At 30.8% G+C, this 23,404-nt stretch overlaps 1 protein-coding gene across 10 annotated transcripts in view; it reads left to right on the plus strand.

The window, feature by feature from the left end:
- LOC129917985 (high affinity cGMP-specific 3',5'-cyclic phosphodiesterase 9A) overlaps positions 1-23,404 on the plus strand; it is a 278,734-nt gene that overhangs the window by 229,812 nt on the left and 25,518 nt on the right. For all 10 annotated transcript variants that reach the window (XR_008772908.1, XM_055998268.1, XM_055998266.1 and 7 more), the window contains 3 exons: positions 4,311-4,636; positions 16,244-16,395; positions 16,462-16,569. Coding sequence is in view for 9 of the 10 variants with exons in the window: in XM_055998268.1 (XP_055854243.1) it covers positions 4,311-4,636; positions 16,244-16,395; positions 16,462-16,569 (586 nt within the window). In the remaining variant the exon portion in view is untranslated. The remainder of the gene's footprint in view (positions 1-4,310; positions 4,637-16,243; positions 16,396-16,461; positions 16,570-23,404) is intronic.

Consider the following 23,404-nt stretch of genomic DNA (forward strand, 5'->3'; position numbering starts at 1 on the left):
GCCAAAAGGTTATTCGATAAAAATCAATATACAGGACTTATGACAGCATTACCATAAATTTCATAAATTCCCTCCAACGTTGCCTGTCGTTTTTTGATTAATGGACGAAAAATCTCCGATTTCACCTTTTGAACTTACAGCTCTCTAATTGAACAAACACACTGTTATTCCTAGCAAATATTTGTCCTGTCATTTTATATAGCTTGTCGCACTTCTAAAAAAAACACATTTTGTTACCAGCCAGAACAGCAGCTATCGTTATAACTAATTCAGCGTCAAATGGAAAATAACATGAATGATGAATCTCTCCAAGAAGGAGTTAACGCAAATAGATGTCCAACAAGGACAATAATGTACCAGGTGAAAGTTCAAAGAAAAGAAAGAACACGCCACATGATCTTTTAACAATTGCCCAGGGTGTACTGTATACTCGTATACTCTTTTTTTTTCTCCTTTGGAACTCGCATTCGTATTCGAAGCAGCCACCGAATAAAAACGAACGGGTGAAATAAAATAAACAAAGAAAAAAAGATGAGAGATTGATATCGGATCGTTCAATCTATATCATTTGACATATGGCAACGAGTGTCCCAAAGTTCCATTCCGAACTCTCTTCTATTTCCTCCCGTGTCGCGGTCGTCTGGATGTGGGTGGGAACTTACGTAATCATGCAATATAGAATTCTATCATCCATGCTAAAACTGTTTTCTTTTTCGGATACCGGAAAAGGACATGTACGTGCACAACTCCTGTTATTCATTCACTCAATTTCGTGAGAACAATGGTTTGGGTAGAGATGGTGTATGAATGCTGCATGTGGTACGTGTTATGTGCACCGGGAGAAATATACCACTAACGTCTCACTTCTTAAGACGATTGGGAGCGTTTTTGACAAGACTTCCCTTCCTTTTCTTGTCTTTCGACAGGACTCCCTGTCGCCTGCCAACTCATCCCATCACCGCTATAGAATGGATGAAAATTCAATTTTTCCCTGAGAAGGCACTATAAGCTGGATTGTTGTGTTTTTGCGGGCGAAGGCGACGACGAAGTGTGGTTGTGTGTGTGTGTATTTGTTTATTCCTGTGACAACTATATATAGTTCAGTTTGGAATGCAGATGTTTCAACTGTCACGTAAGATGCGGATACAAATTGCATTTCGGGAGACAGAAAAGCTTTTAAGTGAAAATGAGAAAACTAGACGATGGCAGAGGAAATACAAAGGCAACATGATAGGAAAAAAACCAACATTCTATGGTGGTATAGTTGAAAGATCAGGATAAGTGATGTCGAAGAGTATACTTGTAAGTTTTTTGGTAGTCTTGAGCTGGATTAAGTTTTTTTTTCATTTTTTTTCTCCTATACATTTTTACGAAAACACTGATACACATATACATATGTAAGTAAAGTTTGTAAATAGGTCTTGATCTGTCCTATTATATAGGTTGTTTTAGCTATTTTCTAAGAAACGGGAAAGATTGAAGATTAAATTTATCCTTGACTTCTTCATTAAGTCTTGTATTAAACTGAATAAACTTATCGACTAAAGGAGAAACAATTTAAAATTAACGGAAACCATTTTGATTAGCTATTTTTCGAAATGAGTTTGCGTTGAAGATGATCATTTTAAAATCAAAGTGAAACCACGTCAATTTTAAGTGGTTTTTGAAACAAAAAGCTGAAGTCTGAAACAAAATTTAATTTTCAAAGATGATTCAGTTTGTTTGATGTACATTTTTACATTGCGTTTTTTATTTCAGTGTAGGTAACAAACAAGTCTCTCTCTTTCTCTTCTTAGCCAGCTACTTCCAAGTTTGCACACCAAGTTGATTAAGGTCCCATTCCATTGGCGAGTGCCACCTGAGCCGAGGTCTACATCTGCAAGGTCAGTCGCCCTTAGGACCACCATCAACAGAATCAAAAATTGCTTCAAGCAAACAATTTATTTTTCTCCTAGGTCAAAGTCCATGCATCTGCTCCATACAGCAAGACTTTGATGATTAATAGATTTTTGTATAGAGACAATTTGGTTGCTCGAGAGAGGGTCATTGGTTAATTGCATTGACGGACCAAAATTACCAAGAGAAATTTTTCGTTTGATTTTATCGCTGGTTTTGTTGTCTGTGCTTATTCCAGAGTCTTAATAGACAAACTCCATCCTCGAAATAACGGCTACCTTAGATAAAACGGCTACCTTTATTTTAATATAATAGGTATCTAAATGGTTCAAATAATTTGGAATTTATAAGTAAGCGATCGTTAAGAAATATTTCAAATTTGTAGGCCATCTAAACATTGCTCTTTTTCATTTGCTTATACATACATAGAATTTTTTAAGAGCGATTTTTCTATATCCGAATACTTGCCTCTCAAAAATTTTGATTAGCATATATAAAAAGGTATTCAAAATCAGAAAATTTGAAATTACTGTTTTATTCTTTTTCAATTATTACTTGTGCATGTTCTCTCTTATGAGAACTCGATTTAAAACTTGTCAAAAATTTTAAAAACAATTTTTTATTTCTATACAGGGTGTCCCACAGTCACCGCCCCAAATGAAAACCATGGATTCCTGAGGTCATTTTAAGTCGAAAAACTTAAGAGGCAATTTTTTCGTTTTCGTCCCGTTTTCGAGTTTTGACGATTTTTATCATTTTTGATCTCTTTTCCTTTATCTTTGCCAAACTACGTCTGATTCGAATGATTTTTTTTGCAACCAATCAAGAATTTATTAAAATTTTAGTTTGTCTCACAACTTTTTTTTCTGCTGACAACCGTTTCGCCGCAATTTTGCATCAAACACAATTTTCTTCGTTTTTTAAATTGTTTTTTACACTTTCATATCATTTTAGCCAAAAAAAACACGTAAATGAGTTTTAATTTTTTGCACATATGTACCTATTATTAAAGCCCAGTTTATTTTCTTGAAAAAAATAATATTTTTTTCATAAAAAAGATTACTCAAAGTAATTAAAAAAAAAAATAAACAAACTGAGTGAATTAAAAAAAAAATAATTTTAGATACAAAATTAATTTAATTGAACTAAAAACTTTTTATGAGCTATTGTGGTTAAGAAAAGAACAAATAGATAGAGCTCAGAAAAAGTTTAAGTTCATTTAAATAATTTTTTTATTTAAAAATTATTTTTTTTTAATTCACTCAGTTTATTTTTTTTTTTTTAATTACTTTCAGTAGTCTTTTTTAAGAAAATAAACTGGGCTTTAATAATATGTGCAAAAAATTCATACTCATTTACGTGTTTTTTTTTTTTACTAAAATGATATGAAAGTATAAAAAACAACTTAAAAAACGAAGAAAATTGTGTTTGATGCAAAATTGCGGAGAAACGGTTGTCCGCAGAAAAACAAGTTATGAAACAAACTAAAAATGCAATAAATTCTTGATGGGTTGCAAAAAAAATTTTTCGAATCAGACGTAGTTTGGCAAAGATAAGGCCAGTTAAAGGAAAAGTGATCAAAAATCATAAAAACCGCCATAAGTTGAAAACGGGACGAAAACGAGAAAATTGCCACTTAGGTTTTTCGACTTAAAATCACGGTTTTCATTTGGGTCGTGACTGTGGGACACCCTGCATATCTGGCTTAAAATCCAGATTGTCTAACTCACAATTATTTATCCCATAGAATGTCTTTGTTCTGAATTCCTTGAAAAAATAAAATATTAAACACGGCAGCTGTTAAAATATTAACAATCTTTAAGTACTTAATGGCAGCATCTTTCCTTTTTCCATTTTTTTCTGGAACCAACTCGGATATAAAAACCAAAGTTGTACTTAACTTCTTTCTTTTGCCTAATTCAAAAGATTATTCCAGATAAATTATGCTGCATTTTAAAGCTCTTGTCTGATGGTAGAAAGAAATCCTTCTAATTGTTCACTTCCTAGGTGCAAACATCGTATTATTATACAATACTCGTACACTCCATGTTCTATAGGTATACCGTACAATTTAAAATCTGAATTATCACCTAAATAAGTATGCCTATCCGTTCTTAATGTTGTTCTTCAACGTAACATCTAAAAGAACATTACGAGGATATACAGTTGATTATCCCCTTTTCCAAATTGGTCTTTATTACAACACCAGCATTAGAATGAGGAAAATAGAGAAAACACTTCTTACAGCACTGATTTGCATTTGAACCTATTTCCAACCCAATGACTGCCCACTCCTTTTACCTTAATTGAATTTTTATTTAGATTAGCTGTTGTGATCACTACCTACTCCTGGTTAATCCTTATCCACTCTTTTCTAACCAAACCTTTTTTTTTTGTTTTGTTTTTTGTTACAGGTTTATCGAAACGTCCTATGGGACCACCACACCGAAAAAGTAGTTTACCAAAGCACACCGAAGTTAAGAAACGCTTTCTGGAGATATGTGATACAACTTTCTCGGACGAGGTGAAGGCTGCACTACGTCTGCCCTCGTTTGATTCGTACGATTGGAGTGATTCGGATGTCATTCATTTGATGCAGACAATGTTCATTGAATTGGGGTTCACACACAAGTTCCACATACCCATGGACACGTTACGCGAATGGCTTTATGAAGTCTATAAGCACTATAACGAAGTTCCGTTCCATAATTTTCGGCACTGCTTTTGTGTAGCACAAATGGTGAGTGAAGATATTTCATAATAAAAAAAAATCCTTTGACATGTCGATGTCACATGTCAATCTAATACATATATATGTAGGTAGTTATACACGTTTCTGGTAGGTATATTGAGATATAGGGATTTTTTACTGACAGTTTTTATGGACTGTTTTTATGCCTCTTTATCATGTTGGACTATGACACTGACAAGCGTGTGATAGTGATGAACATCGACTTTTATCAAAACTGACACATTGTACGTATATAATCGTATAATAAGTACGACAGCGAAGGTGTGAGAGGGAGGAGAAAAAGGATGAACCTTCTTTCGCCACAACTATTCATTCTATCGTTTGTCACGCTTAAAGGCTGTCAAGGCTATAAAGTAATGATTTTTGGTTCACATATCGGGTGGAAATAATTGGCTAGTTGTGCATAATTAGGAATAATTGAACAAGAACGTTTAGTCTATATGATTGAGCAATGGTGATGGTGATGCTGCTGATGCGCGATGATGATGATTGTGCTATGATTTTATGATGTCTCATATAAAAAATTCAGTTGATTTCCTTGGAGACTACCGGAAATTTAATGCATATGAAGGAGCTCAAAATGTCGTTCTATATTATATACGTGTTTACGTGGTTGTATTCTAGATCCTTGAAGAAAAATTGTTTGCCACCAAGCTTAGGGAAATTGTACTTTGTAGGCGGGAAAAAGATTAAAGTTACATATATAAAAATGCAAAATTTGAAAGATTTACAAAGACAGAAATTTCTTGGTATCCTGAACAACGTCTTCCCTTGGAGAGTGTTTTTTTTTTTTTTTTTTTTCTTTAATACCTACAGCTCTCGGAGGAAATTTGAGGAATCAATAATTTGAAATGCCAGATGCAATCATTGGAAAGAGGAAGTGTATAAGCAATGTGGGAGGCGTTTACAAAAAATCAAAGTGACAAGGTACTCTAAAATGAAAAAATAGAAAAAACAATAATATTTCATAATCTTAAATTACTGCTTTTATTTGATAAATATTGTAATAGTTTGTCTTATTTCGGGAATTAAAATGTGTTTCATGATCCCGTATGGAATCACGACTTAACTGTTCCCACTTAAGGACCACATATAAATTGTTGCCCGAAAAGTGTTTAATATATTCTCATATGATAACTCAAATTTCGGGAAAAAAATAATAGGTTCACGTTTGGATCTGCCACCTTAAATTCAAGTAGAAAGTCAAGAATTTAATAAAAAACAAAGGATTTAATAGGCTTCGCGGTTGCACACCCTTAATGAGGGTATCTTGCCACCTTCGTCTTTACTTCGTACGTGTATATGCTCATTTGCACGTAGATTTCCGGAACTCCTCGAAGTCTTAAGGAAACCTATATAAAATCTGTTGGTTTTTTTATTGAATAACTTTTCAAGATCAACCAGTACAATATACAATTCCCTTTGAGGGAAAAGATAATACGTTTTGAAAAAAACATGTAACAAAAAATGGTCTTGCCCCAACATGGGGGCAAGACCGCTTTCAATCTTAAAATATGGAATCTTTTTGCTATAATCAAAACGTATGCTTTATTTTCATGGGTTCCCAACTTTTATTACAAAAGAAAAGTTAGAACTTTTAAATATTTCATTTAAAAAAGTACGAATTACTTTTCACACGAAACATGACGATTTGATGAAAAATCATAAAATTTACTATAACTTTTCGGGATTTCACCAATCTTGACCATACTTACAGACATAATCGATCTTAACAGAATCCATTTATTTTATATTACAAGTCCTGCTTATTTATTTTTTTTTTTTCATACAACATAGTAAACAAAACTGTCTTGCCCCCAAAGGCGGTCTTGCCCCCACTGCCCCGAGATGAATTATTTTTTTTTTTCACCTTAAAAGTTTGTCTTATTTCGGGAATTAAAATGTGTTTCATGATCCCGTATGGAATCACGACTTAACTGTTCCCACTTAAGGACCACATATAAATTGTTGCCCGAAAAGTGTTTAATATATTCTCATATGATAACTCAAATTTCGGGAAAAAAATAATAGGTTCACGTTTGGATCTGCCACCTTAAATTCAAGTAGAAAGTCAAGAATTTAATAAAAAACAAAGGATTTAATAGGCTTCGCGGTTGCACACCCTTAATGAGGGTATCTTGCCACCTTCGTCTTTACTTCGTACGTGTATATGCTCATTTGCACGTAGATTTCCGGAACTCCTCGAAGTCTTAAGGAAACCTATATAAAATCTGTTGGTTTTTTTATTGAATAACTTTTCAAGATCAACCAGTACAATATACAATTCCCTTTGAGGGATCACAATGCTTTTCAATTCCGATTATTAACCCCTTGTAACCCAAGATCGTAAATTTTTCAACATTTACCGCCAATTAAAAACTATAGGTGCCATTTATTCGATTTTTTTTTTGTACTATTTCGATAAAGCAATATTTAAAAATTATGTTATAAAGTGCCCGACTACGGGTAATTTTTCAACGTTAGGTCCGGCTGTGGTAAAATATATTCTTAGAAACTGCTCATCTCAAAGCCCCCCACAATATTTTCACCACCTGTGGTAAATAATGCCCGTCGAATTTAACAAATTAATTATAAAAAAACGACGGCACTATACGTATACTTTGTGAAGTTGGCTACCCCAAATGCTAATTTTTTTTTCAAACCCACCAAGTTCGATTGCCTTAGATTAGCCTAGGATAGCCCAAGATTTTTTTTCGCTACCCCACCCTTAGTTCTAAAATATATAGGTTATGCGGGGGCAAGACCGCCCCTTTAGTGTTTAACCGTCTTAAAAAAACAATAAAAAAACATCTTTTAATTAGAATAAAATCTTTATTCATTAGTTTTAATGTTTTTTGTAGGAAATCTCATCATTAAAAAAATTTTTTAATATACTAAACAAAAGATAATACGTTTTGAAAAAAACATGTAACAAAAAATGGTCTTGCCCCAACATGGGGGCAAGACCGCTTTCAATCTTAAAATATGGAATCTTTTTGCTATAATCAAAACGTATGCTTTATTTTCATGGGTTCCCAACTTTTATTACAAAAGAAAAGTTAGAACTTTTAAATATTTCATTTAAAAAAGTACGAATTACTTTTCACACGAAACATGACGATTTGATGAAAAATCATAAAATTTACTATAACTTTTCGGGATTTCACCAATCTTGACCATACTTACAGACATAATCGATCTTAACAGAATCCATTTATTTTATATTACAAGTCCTGCTTATTTATTTTTTTTTTTTCATACAACATAGTAAACAAAACTGTCTTGCCCCCAAAGGCGGTCTTGCCCCCACTGCCCCGAGATGAATTATTTTTTTTTTTCACCTTAAATCACAAAAAATAATTTTTTTTATTCAGTGTAAAAATTGTTGGTTTTGGACTGTTGTTCGTTTTCCCAACGTTAGCCCAGGATAGCCCAACTTTTATTTTCGCTATCCTACGCTTAGTTTAAAAATTATAGAACCATTTCAAAATTAGTTTTTTAAGAATTTTTTGTATAATAACACTGTGTTCGAAAATGGAACTTTTTTTCCGACAGAGGGCTCTCATGTCTACTAAAGATAATTCGAGTATGCTGAACACGATGGCGTACTCAGTTTTTCTGGATTAGGTCAAATAAGAAAGATTTTTGCGTTTGAAATTTTGTTTGCACATGCCAAAAATGAGGGTATAAAACACCATATATTTTAAAATTTTAAATTTTTTATCGATGTAAAATGACGAAAAATCTATTTTTTGAAAAGTATTATTCGTAAAAGAAGTTACCGAAAAAAAATTTGTCGAATGACATTTGAAATCATTATTTTATGAAAAAAACGTCGATTTTTCTTCAATTTTTCTTGTATTTTTCGTTTTACTTAAATTAAAATGCAGCACTCGGTGGCAACGATTTGATCTTGTGTTTCGGGATAGAATATGGCTTTGTTTACAAATACGAATAGGCAGAACCTACCTACCTACCTACAATATTGGTTAAGCTTAAGAGTGAAAAAAAAACTCAAATTTTTAGTTTATAAAATAAAAAAATTACAAAATGTTTAAGCCCTAGTTTGTTCACAGTCGATTATCTTTTAATCAAGGATTATTCCATACAAAAATCCTTGATGAAAAGATAATCGAGTGTGGACAAACCGGCCCTAAATGCAATACATATGTAGGGGAAGTGGGGGGCAAAATCGTTTTCTTACTATGTTGTATGACAACAAAAAAATAAAACTGGCAAAACTTGCAATATGAAAAAGGGGCTTTTGGTACGATCGGCCATGTCTGAAAGTATGAGCAAGTTTTTTTGAAACTCCGAAAAAGTTACGGAAAGGAAACTTTTGTGATTTTTCAACAAATCATTACAGTTTATGTTAAAAGTAAGTTGCACTTTTAACAGTGAGATAGTTAAAGTTTTTAACTTATTCTTTTTTATAATGAAAGTTGGATATTCAAGAGTATTTTTTAGTGAAAGAGTGAATCCCAAAGGTTTGAACCTTAACAAAAAAAATAGTTTTTGAACTTAAAAAAAATTAAATAAAAATATTGATACCATGCCTGATTTTGTAATTAAATATCTACATCTACATATGTATAATATTCCAGAGTACTAACACATAAAAGATGTGTACAAAAAAATTTTTGAATTTTCGTATAAATTTGTACCTTTATAGTTAAAAAATTTAAGAAAAAGTGAAAAAAAAGTCGACGTTTTTTGCCATAAAATAATGATTTAAAATGTCATTAGACAGATTTTTTTTCAAATAACTTCTTTTACGTATAATCCTTCCAAAAAATAGATAAAAAATAGCAAAAATCTTTCTTATTTGACCTAATCCAGAAAAACTGAGTACGCCATCGTGTTCAGCATACTCGAATTATCTTTAGTAGACATGAGAGCCCTCTGTCGGTTTTTTGAACTATCACAGTGTAATTTTTGAACTAAGTGATGTAATTTGTTGGTTTTACCATGGTTGATTGAGAAAAAGTGTTAAAAATACAATTTTAACACTGGAAAAACAAATTTTGATTTTTAAGAGGTTGGAAATTGGAAAAAAGTTTTTTGTCATATTTTTTAACTACGGCGGGCTAACGAAAAAAAGTGATGTAATTTGTTGGAATTACCATGGCTAATTAAGATTGAGTATAAAAGGGACAATTTTTACACTGAAAAAAAGAACAAATTTTGATTTTTAATGTTTTTCTGTAATTTGAAAAAAATTTCCCTGACCTAAAGGTGGGCTAACGAAAAAAAGTGATGTTTATGAGAAAAAGTGTAAAAAGGACAATTAATGCTCATACGGCACACCAAAAAAATCAATTCTTCTTACACTTGAAAGAATATTTGTATTTTGTGGGTTTTAAAGGTGAAATGAAACAAATCAACCTAAGCTTTTTAAAAGGATTGTTATATGGACTACATTCAACCAAGTTAGAATTCTGAGGCCCAATTTATTCACTCTCCATTAAATTTAAAGTCGCCATTAAAAATTGAAAACATGTCAAATCACATACGACATTTTAAAATTTCCCATTTTAAATGGCGACTTTAAATTTAATGGAGAGTGAATAAATTCGGCCTTAGTCAAATAAATAACATTTGAGCGAAATTCTCACACCAGTGGATTTAATTTTTCTAAATTATAAATCAAAAGGGTCACTGTGGTGTATGCGTACTATTTTTTTGTGAGGTGAATAAAAACTAATGCTCATATAATTTTTAAACTGGTCTATCCTGGACTTACCTTGGGCAAAAAAACCGCGGTTTTAAACTAACGATTTTTCCACAGAAAATAAAATAACAATTTTTTCGGTTTCTGATATAAAAAAGTGTTTTGTTGTATCTTTCGAAAAATAGTTGAATAAGGAAAAAAGAATGTTGGGCTATCCTGGGCTAACGTTGCCCAAACGAACAACAGTGGAAAACTAACAATTTTTACACAGAATAAAAAAATTATTTGTTGTGATTTTTTTATGGTGAAAAAAATAATTCCGTTATAATTTCAGAACTAAGGGTGGGCTAACGAAAACAAATAGTGGGCTATCCTGGACTATCCTTGGGCAATCGAACTAGGTAGGTTTGAAAAAAAAAGATTGTATGTACACATGTACACGCGACTGAAGTTATACTTCTCACTCAGGATATGTAAATGAATTTTATTTGATATTTTTATTTTTTTTATTTTTGTTTTATTAAAATCATCAAACAGTGTAATTTTTTTACAATCTCAGCTTATGGTGATTTAGGAAATTTTTTTATGCTAGATCTCCTTAACCCAAGACAATCTAACTTACCAGAAAATAGTTATGCATAAAAAAACACTTCATTCTTTACAGTTTTATCAAGTGAACACTAAATTAATTCTTCTATCCTGCTTGCATCCATGTTGTTTTCAATTTGTTCTTTGAAAGTTACTCATGTCGTGAGATTCAGAACGCACGGCATATGCCTTACGAAAGTAAACGAATATCTGGTTATTCTTATGAGAATTGTGTGTGCTCGAGCACTAGTAGTAGCAACAACCAACTTGCCACATGGAAATTACTATATTTAACTTGTCACATGCAACTTGCCACATGCACCTTGTCACATGCAACTTGCCACACGCAACTTGCTACATGCAACCTGCCACATGCAACTTGCCAAATGCAACTTGCCACATGCAACATGCCACATGCAACTTGACACACGCAACTTACCACATGCAACTTGCCACATACCCTTCCACGTGTTGCATACTGAATGCCACATGACTCGTGCTACTTGCCACATGCAACATGCACTTGCACCACATGGTATTTGCCACATGCCACTTGCGACATTAAACATGATACTTGCCACGTGTTGTGTTTTTTTTTTTTTTTGCCGTACTGCGGCGTACTGCATTTTTAAATACTAAAATACTTACAACTCTAAAGGTGAAACGACAGCCCTGCTGCCCAATTTTCAGTCTTGAAGATGGCGATCGCGTCATAATCCCTTTGACATTCTTGTCAAAAAGTAAATTTTCATGGCTCACCGCCGCAAAAGAAGTATAACTTCAAAAATTAGCATTTTGGGGTGCCAAATTCACATAGCCATAAACTGTCATTCATGTAGAACTCATAAGTATGTTTCGCTGAGTTCAATTCGTTGTAATTAGTCTAGATAGACAGATAGATAGAATTAGATTTACTGTTAATTTTCTTGTTTATTTTATGTAACATAAGACATTCAGCATGACTTCGCCGTCTGTTTGAATTAGCCTATATGTACATTAGGGTATCCCTAATTTTAAACAATGTGAATTTCAAAATCTATACGGGCTCAAAAGTTTCTAAATAAATTTATAAAAATATTTCCACAGTTTCAAATCTCTATCATTATTTTTACCCGCGTCGAATTTATTTTCAATGTTATACAAAATATCAATAAATCAAAGGAAGTTTTGAAGTGTTTTACTTAAAAATTCGGCAAAACTGTAAACGTTGATAGAAAATTTTCAAAATTTGTAAATATCTTAAGAACTAAAAAGATCTAAAATCTTTAACCCGTTCAAAATAGCCGATAAAATTTCTTCTTTTTTTTGTGATGTTGACGGCTATTTTTGTATGGCTAAATATTTTTCTAAAAAGTCAAAAATAATTTGTGCAAATGTGATGCATCTAACTGCTAAACCCGTCCCAGCAGGGGCAGGACCGGTATCAAGTTATTTGATGAATTGCATTTGTATGCATAACTGACTCTACGTCGATGTCGTTGTAGAGTTGCAGTTTTGATAACATAGATTAAACATTGACTGGACAATAAAAACAGTATATTGAAAAATAATATTGTTTAAAATATATATGATTTAGACGAAAAATTAGTCTTTATTTGAAAAGCAATATCTTGGAATTTTTAAGCCCATAGAAATAGACATTTTATGAACGTTAAGTACTGGAATTCTTGGCTCATGCCAGAAATTAGTAAAGAGCTAAAACGAAGAATGGAAAATTTGCGTTTTTTTTTGCTATATTTTGCATTTTTGGTAAAGGTTCGTTCCGAAAACTTTTAATGTTCATTTACCCAAAACTATAAGAAGAGTGTCTCTGCAAAAAAAAACTGAACTGCAGGATTCAACGCACTGTCTTATGTATAAGGTTGAAGTACTTAACTTGATTTTAAACTTTGTTATTTATTATTTTATTTTTTATGAAATCTCTGCCTCATGAACTTCCCGTAAAATTCGTTCTCAACTTATTGTTTAAAACATCCGACTGCTACTAAACATTTTAAATTGAAATAACAAACAAGTGCTTCAAATCTATTCAAAAACTTGTTCGGTACTCAATTCCCCATTTCAATGCTTTCTTTAATTAAAAAAAAATACATTTCTTATTTCCAACAATAACTCATAATACTGGCTTGCAAGCTTTATATAGGTATCCCTATCGAACATTGTATAAAACCCAATGACCTGAAAAATAATGTAATTTGTCGAATAGGTATATATCTCAGGTACAATCTCTGACACCACTACATGCAACTTTTCCTCACTTTTCTTTAACAATATGATTTTTAAAGAACAAAGCTTTAGGTTGTTAAAAAAAAACGATGCCAAGAACACAAAATATGTTACAAGGACATTCTGTCAACAAACTCACACAATACATGCACAATACACACTAGGATAAGCATCAAAAGATACGATGTCCTTGTACGAGTATCTTTTCATGCAGGAGCTATCAACATAAACTTTATTTATCCATTTATTCGTTCGGTAGATGATTCTATTCACAAAAAATTCTCTTCTGTTTCGTCTATATTGTGTCCTATTTTTTTCCCTCCAAATATTTGTGGGTATATATGAGTGCATTTATTTTTATGTTCGCACTTAAAAGAATCTTGAGCACTTTTATCTAAAAAGAAAATTTGTCATTTGGGATTCAGCTCAAAAGTCCTTAAACATTTATAAATAAGTTTCGAATTAGAACGATAAAAGGTCCTGTGCCATTTTAGGTGCTGCACATTTTGTGTCCCCTTGGTCCTTTGGCCAGTGATGTGCAACATATTGCATCCTGTTTCATGTACATTGTCCTTTCTTTTATCTATGTCCAATCGATAGTAGTTGTGCAGTGCACAGTACATTGAACAGAAAAACAGTTTGCAATGCATTTAAGGTTCCCATTGTAGTATGTACAAGAAAAAAAAATGAAACAATTTGTATGCGAGGATATGATGTTCCTTTTCATTTCTCTTTGCCCCGAAACTATTCACATACAGTGTATGCATGCATACATGCATACTTTTGTAAACTAAAAGAGCGACAGTAGTGAAATGATAAGAAAACTAAAAAAAGCTTAAAATCTCTGCATCACTTAAGGACCGAAGGATATTGAAACAATTTTCATTTATTTTTAGCACTTGCATTCGTTTTTTATTTTTCAAGTACTCGTACATATACTATGTATAGTATGAATATAGCTTCTTATAACACGTTTGTCTTAAAGTGGCTTTTCTATAAAGACATGTATTTAAGAACGTTCTGAAAATAGAAATAAGAGTACGATAGGTACTCTTGACCTTATGGCGAGGGATATTTTTGGATCACTTTTGATGCCAATGATGGTGCCTGTATCTATTTTCAGTACCTATATTTGGTAATTTTGAGAAATTCTTGATGAGAGGAATAAAAATTAACTAGTCAAAATTTGCGACTTTTCATACCTAATTGTTTTGTTTAAAATTTCATGCTTTTGTTTTTGTTTTTGTCCATGGTTTAAATTAAGTCTTCCTAAAATCTTTGTTCAACTTATACCGTTACCGAATTTACATTGATCTCTTTTAGGCTAGTTTAAGCCAGTGACTATCTCAAGATATAAGTTATTTGTATGATAAATTGCTACTCAAGATCATTATAGAGTGCCAAGTCGCTACTCGCTAATAATGCAATCCATTTAATTAGATTCGTCGAATTTCTGCTCTTATACTGAATGATTACAGTATGCTTGCAATCATCCTTTCTTAAAATATTGAGGTAGTTTATTATCATTAAATTTATGAAATTAAAAGAAAATTTAAAAAATTTGAATAAATTCCAAAAAACAACATGGCAACATCGGTAATTTTTTATCTCTAAAGGTGTTCTCTAATATTATCATTTTTTAGCTTCGGTAACTCTAATGCGAGTGAAGATTATGAAGTTCATAGGTACATAGAGGAACAAAACTCTATGTCTCTTACTAGTTAATGATAAGCAGTATCTATGATCCGTCTTCAAATCATCCGCATAAATAATTGAACGATAAATGTATAATGATTCCTACATTTAACAAAGATGGCTAAATCAATGATGTAGTAGAACCAAAAACTGTTGTTTCTAGGAGCAGGAATTTCCTTAAAAGGATAGAGAAGTCAAAACATTATTCATAAATAAACACAAAACAAAAAATGCCTTAAATATTCAGAAAAACTTTTTCTTTAACAAACAAAAAAACTCATCCTTAACAATATTGCAATCAACAATTTACATTATTTTTAGAATTAATTTTCCCTGATTTATCAAGTTAGTCAGTTGAGTGATTCGCTTTGAGTGAACTATTTAAATGTTAATCGGATTTATCTGAAGCTAAAGTACATAGCCCAACAATTAAAACGCCAGTCTTTCCTCTTTCATACTCTTACCCTTCAATGAGTTTCAATTACGAACTTTTATAAGCTTTGCAGAACTAATTAACAAGACTCTCAATACGAATTAATTTTACTACCACCCCCTTCAATCAAATATCATTTCGAACCTACCGCCACCAGACCCGTGGCCCATTCCATCACCAACGCCATCATAATCTCCCACCTCCCATCACCTGTTTCAAGGTAGAAACATTAAAAATTCAAAATCCTCATTCAAAACCTCAACATTTTGAGTGCGCACATTCGTTTCTGTTGCTTTTTCTCGTTCTTTCGTTTTGACTTTTCTATTGCTCTGTCTTTTTCTTTTATTTTGTGAATATCTAACCGAAGTATCTTTCATTCGGCACTAAAAAGAAAGCAACAAAAAAAAAAAAAATAAAAAAAAGCAATATGAAATGCTGCCATCACAAATTTGAGGAGACTACTTCCATTAAGAGCTGTTAGCCGTTGGGTTATGTTGTTTGTGCTTCATACACTAGTATGCTCGTATTCAGTTACTGATGCCACAGTTGTTGCAAGGATATTTTTAGTTTAGCCTCTTTAGGTGTATCCATGTATAAGTAGGTGTGTATGATATGAATATATGTATGTATGGTTTTTGTACTGATGTGACCTGCATTCACAATTAGTTTTCTGAACACAAATACAATAACAAAAGGATAATAACTTCAAACCGAAGAAAAGGAACAAAACTACTATGACAAGGAGAACAATTTGAAGGTAACAAGAATCTTTGAAAGCACTTAAGTCGACCGTTTTTTCGAAGTACATATTTTCCTCCATTTTCTCGAATACAGTTTAGAAAAAAAAAGACTATTTTTAAGTGTTTCCGTTGTAACAACGAGGACATTTTCAACATAAAGCACTTAATTTCTTTCGTTCTTTCATGCATGTTAACACAATTATTATTTATGTTAAATTAACGCAACGTGTATTTTATTCTAGATGTATGCAATTACACGACAAGCCAATCTGATATCACGTCTGGGGGAGTTGGAATGTCTGATTCTTTTAGTCTCCTGCATATGTCACGATCTCGATCATCCTGGCTATAATAATATTTATCAAATAAATGCACGCACAGAGCTGGCTCTCAGGTAAGATTTACATTTAAGACCAAAAACTAATGCATTTATATAAAATGATTTTTTTTTATTCTTTAGGTATAACGACATCTCACCTTTGGAAAACCATCATTGTTCAATCGCTTTTCGTTTGCTGGAACATCCGGAATGCAATATATTCAAACACTTCAGTAGAGAATCATTTAAGTAAGTTATTTTCGTATTTTTTTTTCGTCCACCTTAATGTTTGATTTAGCTTGGCGATTTTTCCTACCAATTGTTCTGTTTAGTTCAATATCAACCAGTTTTGAGTTCAATTACATCAACAACTGTAAACGACATTAGGTATATTGCAGTATTGAACTTGACGAAGTATTTTCGGTATTTTTTTAACCACAAAAAGTATTTAAATCTACAAAAAATATTGTTTTGTACTGAAATAGTTGATGTAGTTTGATGATAAGTAAGTTCTTGATCTCTTTTCGATTGGTATAAAACAGGTTCAGAGTTCAGCTTGTTACTAAAAATACGAACGAGTAGAAAAAACTCCAACTATCGACCGATCGCATTCGCATTTCTTTGATCCTAGGTCATGAAAAAGCTTAAAAAAATATCAACTGAAGGAAAATCTTTAAGGTTTAAAGATTTTTAATGACAAACAGTTCGTTTTTCAAGTAATAGATTGATGGGCAAGCTAATGGTATCTTACAAAGAAGTTTAGGAGAACGTAAAATAATTTAACTTTGCAGAAAACCTTGAAAAATCATTTGTATTTTAAATGTACGTAACCTTTAAAAAAAATGCAATTGTATTTTTATTAATAAAAAAAAAAAAACAACATACAAAAAAGTGATTTCTTCGTCTTGATAATTCACAAATGGGAAAAAACAATATAAAATTTAAAAAAAAAAACCTTAAACCAAAAATAAAAGCTGAACAATTTTGACCAAAACACAAACCTTTTAAATCAAAGTTAAACAACGTTACTTTCAAGTAGTTGCCTATTTGAAAAATAAATACAAACTCAAATCAAAGAAATTAATTTTGAACTAAAAAATATTATCTAATCCAGGTTGATTTTGTTTCTCTGAGTTACTACGTAGATGTAACTAACGCCATATTAACACGGTGACAAGTCTGTCACCTAAATTTGTGTCTAAAATTTTGTATTTCTTAAACTTTCTCTTTAACGGTGTTTTCATGTTTCTCAGGAGTTTCGATATTTGTTTTAATTTGTCTTAGTTTGATTTTTCTTTATTAAACCTTTCGAACCCAAATTAGGAATATCAATATTAAAATTTTTTTTCAGTATCGTGTCAAAAACAGTACAACTAAGAAGTATGAATAGAAAAAGTTGTTTTCCAAAATAATAAATAGCAACTTATGTCGTCGGCTTAGAGTGTAAACCTGCTAACTCCACTTTTACACTCCTGACAAAATTGTTAAAAAATAAAATATTTCTAAATGTTTTTATAAATTCAAGACAGCATAAAGTTATTCCTTAGATTTCATACTATTAAATGTAAAAGATTTTCTAAGATTTTAAAGCTTTTTGTATTTTTAATCAATTTTTGAAATCATTTTTTATGGAGTTTTGCAGGAAGGAGTTAGCAGGTTTACACTCTAAGCCGACGATGTGTTACTCTCATTTTACATGTAAGTTATATACACTGTCTATTACCACCAAAAAAGCCGGATAACTGAGAAAATAATTTTTTATATAATAATAATGAATAATTCTTTTAAGCTAAAATAACAAAACACTTTCTAGATTTATGTACATTTTTTATGTGTTTTTTTTTTTTCCAAATTATTACCATATAAAAAAAAACTTTTAGCAAAAAAACATATTTAAATTAGTCCTTTTTCGATAAAAAAAAATTAAAAGTATGATATTTGACTAACTTTTTGTACTAATCCATTAACTAGACATTATTATCTTTTAATTAAGTTTATTTTAAATATTAAAGTCATCTCACTACATCAACAATCAATTTTGTTGTTTTAGTTAAGAATAACTTACGGGAAATATATATTTACATTATGTATGTATACATAAATCCAGACACGCGTTGAAAGAAACCATACATACATACCCACTAGTGGCACTAATTAAGAAATTTGCAGTTCAATAAATCTCTGCGACAACCAAATGATAATACCAGAGACAAAGTTTTCCTAGACACAAATTAATCGAATTATCATTGAGAATGATACCTAGACGAAAATAAAATAGTTTATCGATCCTAATTTACATTTAAAATAAACAACAGCAAGAAAAAATATCTCTTCCACCAATTCAATTATAAAAAGAATTTTTTATCGTTTCATTGTTGGAGTTTATAGCATAAAAAATATACATAACTATTGGATGATCAATATATGTATTAGTATATCAAGATTCATTGGAGTTTAGGTACAAGTAGTTTTACTTGACACACCTGATCACTTATTTTTAAAAGAAACAAAACGAATAGTTCACAACTAAACTGTTTAGAAAATAAAATTTATTTATTACTTATCGAATTACAAAAGGACTGAAAATAATTAATATTTACAAAAGGATTGAAAATAATTAATATTTTTTCTAAAATAAAATACTTGTAAAGATTAAATCATATTTTGTATTTCGTTAATGTTAAAACCGCTGTTATGCCTTCTGTTTCAAGAATTTAGAAATAAATGAATCCAACTCTTTGAAATTTTGAAGTTTTGAAATTTCAAATAAAAACAGTTCTGAAAAAGTAAACAAATTACAGTCGAATCCATCTAAGTCGAATTTTCACAGGACACGAAAATTGGGCCGAGTTAGACGTAAATTCGAGTAAAAGGAATCTATTTAGCCTTTTTGCTGCAGGCGGTTTCATAAAAAATTGTGACTTAGAGGGAATCGACTGTATTTGAAATTTAAATTGTTTGTCAAAAGAGCTTTTTTTCACAAATTGACAGGAACTATGTGATAGAAGAGCTACCTTACGGCCTTACGGAAAGGATATAAAATATTGTTTGAATGTATTAGTTTTAAAAACTTTTTGAAAATTGAAAGCTTGATTACGTTCAAGCTTTTTGATTCGACTACTTTTAAAAAATGAGAAAGAGATATACAAATTTGTTGCTAGGGGGAATAAGAAAGAACATCTTGTTTACTTTTTTGTACTTTTTTTAGTTCAGGCTTAAAAGTTCTCCTGGGTTTCGCAGAGAAAAATATAAAGAGGCAATATTAAATCTTCCACGGTGTACATACCTGTACATCAGTGGCGATTCCTCTTAGTTGAAATTGAAATAAATAATTTAACTAATGAAGAACATTGACATTAACTGAAGATGTACGCTTTCAATTTTAAAAAATCTCTTTATAATTCTTTTTCGTTTAAATAGTCCCAAACCAACATGTTCTTCAAGTTTTCAACAGGCATACAATATATGTATTTCTCTGGTTGGCGGTAAAATTTCCGCCAACAAATTCCATACAAATTCTATTTTTTCGGAGATATGCTATCTCTTTTCACCTTCAAGAACCTTACGACAAAAAAATATCAAAGGTTGGCCGTGAAAAAATCGTTAACCAAGATACACAAAATCAAGGTAAAAGAAAAGAAAAAAAAAAAATGAAATATCACAACGGAGCGAGCGTAGAGCATCCACAAACTATATACTCACACAAATTTGATTATGTCGTAGCTGGTGGGTCGGTAAAATTGAAAAAAAGGCACAAGGAATAAATGAAAAGTTTATTACATAATGTGCGTATGCGTATTCGTTCAATTTTTTTTTAAATTTTTTTTTTAATTGGATTGGTTTATTTATTATTGTTTTTGATTGATTGAATTTGATATTTGTTATTGTTAATATTGTAACAAAATTAATAAAAAAATGTACATTGTACAAGTACATAGCCCTACTAACAATTTTGCTTCTATAATGCTTTACAGAAGCAACAATTGCATCTGTAAAACTTTATAGAACCAAAATTGTTTGTCGGGAGGGTAGGGTTTGGGTCATAATTCTGTCTGTGCAAAAATTCGATTTTCATAACTATTCTGTATTTAAATGATAACACAAGTCAACGAAATGAAACTTTCTTTCTGTCACTCGAATTCGACATCGAAAATTGTATTAGACTTCGTTTTTTAAATATCAACGTACCTAATAATACCTATGCAAAAAAATAAATGTTTTTTTTGTGCCTTTACAGAAAAATAGACAGTTTTATCTGTAATCGAATGGTGTAACAAAATGGATAAATCTAAAATAATGTTTTTTTATATTTATCATTGTTACAGCAAATTAGCGATATACCTAATTATTTTTAACATTAAAAATAAACAATTTAAATGTTGATTTTTTTTGGTAAAAGAACCGAACTTTAAAACTTGGTTTAATTTGGGTTTGTAGCCAACCCTAAGCTGAAAACCAGGAATCACCAATGCTGTACATACCTACATATGTACATACATTATGTATATGTATATTTTTATCTGCATCATGTTTTCCACACGTAATTCGTATTCATTGAATGATGATTTATTAAGGATAATTGCGAATCATTATGATAATTTATTGATTAAATCATTGACTCAATTGCTGAAGGAAAGTCATCAGCTATTGAAATCTTTACTCTGTTTACGTGTTTCTCTTAGACAAAAAAAAAACTTGAATTTTAACTATGAGACAATGCAGTTTATACTTCGACAAGGTCTATAAAAAGCACTTTTTAAGAAGAGTTAATATAATTTTCAAAGTCTTTTTTGTAGTTAGGGAAATGCTTGCCTTAATAGAGCTTAAGCATTTTTATTTTAATTTAGTTTTAATTAGTTTCATTTTTAAAACAAAAAAAATATCTCAAAGACGTGAGTAGTTAATGGGTTCTAAGTTTATGCTAAAAACTCTTTCTTGACTTAACCACAAACGGTAGAACAATTTGTTTTAATTAATTAACTAAGTTGAATGCATATTTCTTCAAGCAAGTGGTGGAAGTGGAAGGGTCCATTAATCTCTCGTTCTATGCTTCTCAAACAAAAAATGTTGCATAATTTAACCTTAAAATTCGTTTTCCTTTTGCATTTTATTTGAAATGAAAAACTTTTTGCTGAAAGAGATATATTTGTTTGTAAAATGTAGGAACATCCTATTCTAGGAAAATTCTATTGTTGCATTGTTTGGCCCTTAAGAGGTTACTTTTCCTGTTTTATTGTTTATGATATAGGACTTGTGAAAGAGTAACCAAAATGGTTGCTTGTTTATCACTGTAAACTTTTGTTGCATCATGTTGCGAGGAACTTGAACTAAAACAAAAAAAGTAAAAGTCTAAAAAAGAAATTTAATTTCCCAAACAAAACACAAGACGTGATTATTACTGGTTTTAGTTAACATTGAGAAGTATGAAATTCTTAACTTTTTATTAAAGAAACATAATAGTTCTAAGGAGGTAAAATGGATCCATTACTTTTGTTAGATTTAAGGGTTAAGAAATCGTTGAGTAAAATGCTCTAACAATGTTGGAAATGTTTGTTTCTGATTTGGTGCACTCGGGTGTATGCGTAACTGAAAATTATTTTTTAATTTTTTAAGTTGGAAGTTAATTCAAGTAAAAATGAAACGCACGACTAGGTACTTGCTTATAATTTATAATATTTTATATAAAAGCTTGGTAAAAATAAATTTTATTCTTTTCAAGTGGTAACATAAGTGTGCCTAGAATTCTCAAAAAATGAAAATAATTTTCATCATATTCACCTCCTTTTCCAATGGGTTTCATTCTACTATGATTTTTTTTCGTTTCAAAAATTATCGACCCTGGTCTATAGGTATTGTATAGAGAAAATGTCCCTACTTCAAATATAACCAGAATGTTTCTTTGGGATGATGTTAATGATAAAAAGCTTACAATTAATCCTTTTCATTCAACATTTGTCTTTCTCTTTTATTTATCATTGTTAGTGAAACATTATGGTATACAAGAATAAAGACTGGAGTTTATTTATGGTCTCTTTGTATAGGAAAACATTTTCAAATAAATATATAATTAGGGACAAAATTTAAAGACTATATTAAGCCTCAAAATGAAATATGTTTTATATAATGAGTTTCTTCAGTATTTTATTGAAATATTTTCTTTTTCAGGACATCCAAAGTCATTAAACGACAAAAGTAAATAAATCTGTTCATAAAATAACAAATAACAATTATGTATTGAAATTGTCTACACCAACCTTCATGGAGATTATTTTATTTGATATATTTAAATTTATACATGTATCTTTATGTGTGCATATTTACTGACCACATCTTTTATTCTTAGAAATTGGAAAATTTAAATAATTTCTTGGCTTACAAAACTTTGTTTTTTACAAAACTTGCCTTATAATGCCCTATAGCTATATAACCTTTATCGCAAGTAAGAATGGATGCAGGGTTTTTCAGAGCAAAAAACAACCAAATACAAACACATTTTTTCGAACTGTTATTTGTTTATTTGTCTTTGAACAAAAGCCTCTATTTTTGTTTGTGTTTTTGCTCTGAAAAACCCTGTTTTGTTGAACTCAAATTGTAATATTTTGCGATCTAACAGCAACTTTGGAAACATTTATACTTTTTTGAAAACTACAATAACAGGGCAACTTTTTAAAATAATAAACCATTCTCATACCATACAAATTTTTTTTGCGGTGTTGATCTCAAATAAAAGTAAGAAATTGAATGTTTTTGTAAAGAATTAAAAAAACAAAAATCAATAATGGCAGCAGGAAGCAAAATACTGTTGAAAAGTAGGGATGTTTCGAAATTTCACAGGAATTGCATTAAATCGAAAACCGTAAGGATTTGGGATGAACAAGTTAGTTACTTGAAGTTACCAAATTCTGAGAGCCTTTAAGATCCCCTATCAGCATACTTCGTTTGATCCATTACTTTTGGGACACCCTGTATACATATGTGTGTATATTAATGTGGTTCAAAATATATGTATGTATATTAAGGTGGTTCGCGCTTGTATGGGAAAAATAAAATTTTCAAATAAACGTTTGGCCACCCCCTAGTTTGG

This window comes from Episyrphus balteatus, chromosome 4 (genome assembly GCF_945859705.1).
Source record: "Episyrphus balteatus chromosome 4, idEpiBalt1.1, whole genome shotgun sequence".
Taxonomy (NCBI): Eukaryota; Metazoa; Arthropoda; class Insecta; order Diptera; family Syrphidae; genus Episyrphus; species Episyrphus balteatus.